General features: G+C 58.5%; 1 protein-coding gene across 1 annotated transcript in view; it reads left to right on the forward strand.

Moving 5' to 3' along the window:
* CAPN12 (calpain 12) overlaps positions 1-2640 on the forward strand; it is a 14754-nt gene extending 12114 nt beyond the window's left edge. Inside the window, exons 18-21 of the mRNA XM_012656978.1 lie at positions 1299-1368; positions 1608-1724; positions 1815-1873; positions 1962-2640. Of these exons, the coding sequence (XP_012512432.1) occupies positions 1299-1368; positions 1608-1724; positions 1815-1873; positions 1962-1988 (273 nt within the window). The 3' untranslated portion in view covers positions 1989-2640. The remainder of the gene's footprint in view (positions 1-1298; positions 1369-1607; positions 1725-1814; positions 1874-1961) is intronic.
* The last annotated feature ends 6 nt before the right edge of the window (positions 2641-2646 follow it).

The raw sequence follows: 2646 nt of genomic DNA on the forward strand, positions 1-2646 counted from the left end.
GTCTGCCGCTCAGCTGTGGCTGCCCACACGGCCCACACCTTCGCTCCTTGCCAGTTCCTGGCAAAGACTGGGTGACCCCGAAAGAGGTCAAAATGGGGAAGTGGGTAGAAATCTTCTCTGAGTGGGGTGAGGACGTGAGAGGAGGACGGAGAGGCCCTCCAGGAAAGGGGGGAAGATTGGGAGCTGCTGTCTGAAAGGCCCAGGTCCCCAGGGCAGTGTGGTAGAATGCTCTGGAATCTGCTGAGCTTGGGTTGAAACCCTCACTCTATTGACCTACTCCTGGGGTGGCCGTGGGCGTATGTGTGACTCCATGTCCTTGAGCCTCTGCTTCCCTCTCCGTGAAATGGCTGATACACCGGAGGCGGGAGGCTGTGTGCACGCTTAGTGCTGGGGCGGCAGCTGCCACCGCACGGCTGTTCCCCCGGAGCGCTAGGACAGGCCTGTTGCATTTGTGCGGAGGTGCAGAATCCTAACCAAGAAATGAGCCAGAGAGATGCTTCTCGCAGGCTCTGAAGTAACTCGGGAAATGCGGGAGTGGAGGGGTTTGGAGGCTGCAGTCGGAACGTGGGGCTCTCAGATCCCTGCCCCCAACCTCCCTCCCAGGCTCAGACTGTGTCCCTGCAGTGTAGAGGGAGCCATGGGGCAGTGGGAGCTTAGGGTGACGACTGTGATCGAGTCCGGGAGCCAGTGCGAGGGTTTGTGACTGTGAGACCCAGAGCGGGTGGTCAAGTGTCCAGGGACGTGTGAGAAGAGGCCAAGCCAGGGAGGGGCGGATGGGCCGATTCGAGGCTTGTGCTCACGCGTCCGTTCTGGGCAGAAGAAAACTGTTCAAGTGCTCCTGAGAATTTCTCCAAGGGGAATTCCAGCGGGGACAGCTGAGGGACTCTTGGCCCCTTCTCGGGTCCTTCGACCCCCTCTGGCCGGGTTTCCCCCAGCCCTGGGCACAGTATCTGCCACCCGAGGGCAGATGAAGGCACAGGGAGAGTGACCTGGGGCAGGTCACATAGCTGGGCAGAGCCCAGCACGTAAAGGCGCTTGACAAACGCTTGTTCACAAAGGAAGGGTGGGAGCTCACGCAACTGCCCTCGGACTGTTTATCTGGCCATGTGGCGGGTGGAGGAGAGGTCATCAGGCGACCCTGAGTCTTGGAAGGGGTCAAGAACCATTGTTTGGGGCTTTTAAAAGCCTCTGTTGAGATTCTGCAGCAGAGACGGTTTCTGGACGCTGGAAGCCGTCTCTGATGTGCAGTGTAAAGAAACTGGCTCCCCATGGGACTGACGGATGTTTCTGCTGCACAGAAATGGTCCCCCGTGCGCAGGAGCAGGGAGAAAGTCCTGCAGGGTTTAGAAGAAGAATACGTGTACAGCTGTCAGGTGCCAGAGGCTGTTCCAAGCGTCTCCCTCCATGCAACAACCCACTTAATGGTCACACAACCCTATGGGGTCGGGGCCCTTATCGTTCCCATCTGATGGATGGGGAAACTGAGGCCCGGAGAAGTGAAGGGAGCACCTGTGGTCACACAGCTTGATGGGGCAGAGCTGGGATGTGATGCCCGTGGCATCCTTGGGACAGTGGAGTTCATGGGCAACCCCCTCCACCCCCCACAGGCTTCCACCTGAACAACCAGCTGACCCAGGCCCTCACCAGCCGCTACCGGGACAGCCGTCTACGTGTGGACTTCGAGCGATTCGTGTGCTGTGCAGCCCAGCTCACCTGCATCTTCCGTGAGTGCCACCTCGACACCGTGGGGGCACAGGGAGGCTGTCTCCCGCGGCTGGTGGAGGTGGGCACTCACCCTGCCCCTCTCTGAACAGGCCACTGCAGCCAGCACCTGGATGGGGGTGAAGGGGTCATCTGCTTGACCCACAGACAGGTGAGCCCCAGCTGGAGGGATAGGGTGGCTCAGGCACGATCCTGGGAGCCCCCTGCCTCAAGCCTGCTGTCTCCCTTCTCTCGCCCAGTGGATGGAGGTGGCCACCTTCTCCTAGGACCCCAGGAAGGGTCCCCTGCAGCTCAGGGCTGGGGTGCTGCGCAAGATGGCCCTGCACCACCCTGCCCGGCACCAGGTGAAGCTCTGGGGCCAGCCTGCCTTGGGGCTGGCTTCCGGCTGTGCTTGCCTCACCTGGACTCGGGACGGCAGCGGCACTTTTCTTGTGCCGGCCCCAGAGAGGGTCCCCAATGGCACCTTCTCATTTTGCCACAGTCACGGGAGCAGGGATCATGGCCCCACCTGGTTCTGGGAAGATGTGTGTTCTGCCCTTGCTCTCCGAGAAGTAGGGAATGGAGAGAGGACAGAGAAAGAGGACAACTGTGGGAATCCTTAAAAATATTACATGTTTTATTATCCTGTCCCCAGAGGGTGGTTTATCCAGAAACCAAGAAAAAAAAAAAAAATCAGAATAAACTCAAAACGGGGAGGGGGAACAAAACCATCCACTCCCAGGCAGCCAGGCCTGCTGCCCACCTCCAGCTCAGAGGGTCCCCAGAGACCCAAGCCCAACGGCAAACACAGGGAAATCGGGAAGGGGCAGCAGATCAGCTATGTCTTCATTACGAGAGCAAGAGACGGCAGCGAGATGTTGCTAGGTGAATATATATTTATATAATAAATCCGTAAGTTAATAAAGTAAATAGTAATTCTCTGAA

This window comes from Propithecus coquereli, unplaced genomic scaffold (assembly GCF_000956105.1).
Source record: "Propithecus coquereli isolate 6110/MARCELLA unplaced genomic scaffold, Pcoq_1.0 Scaffold53, whole genome shotgun sequence".
Classification (NCBI taxonomy): domain Eukaryota; kingdom Metazoa; phylum Chordata; class Mammalia; order Primates; family Indriidae; genus Propithecus; species Propithecus coquereli.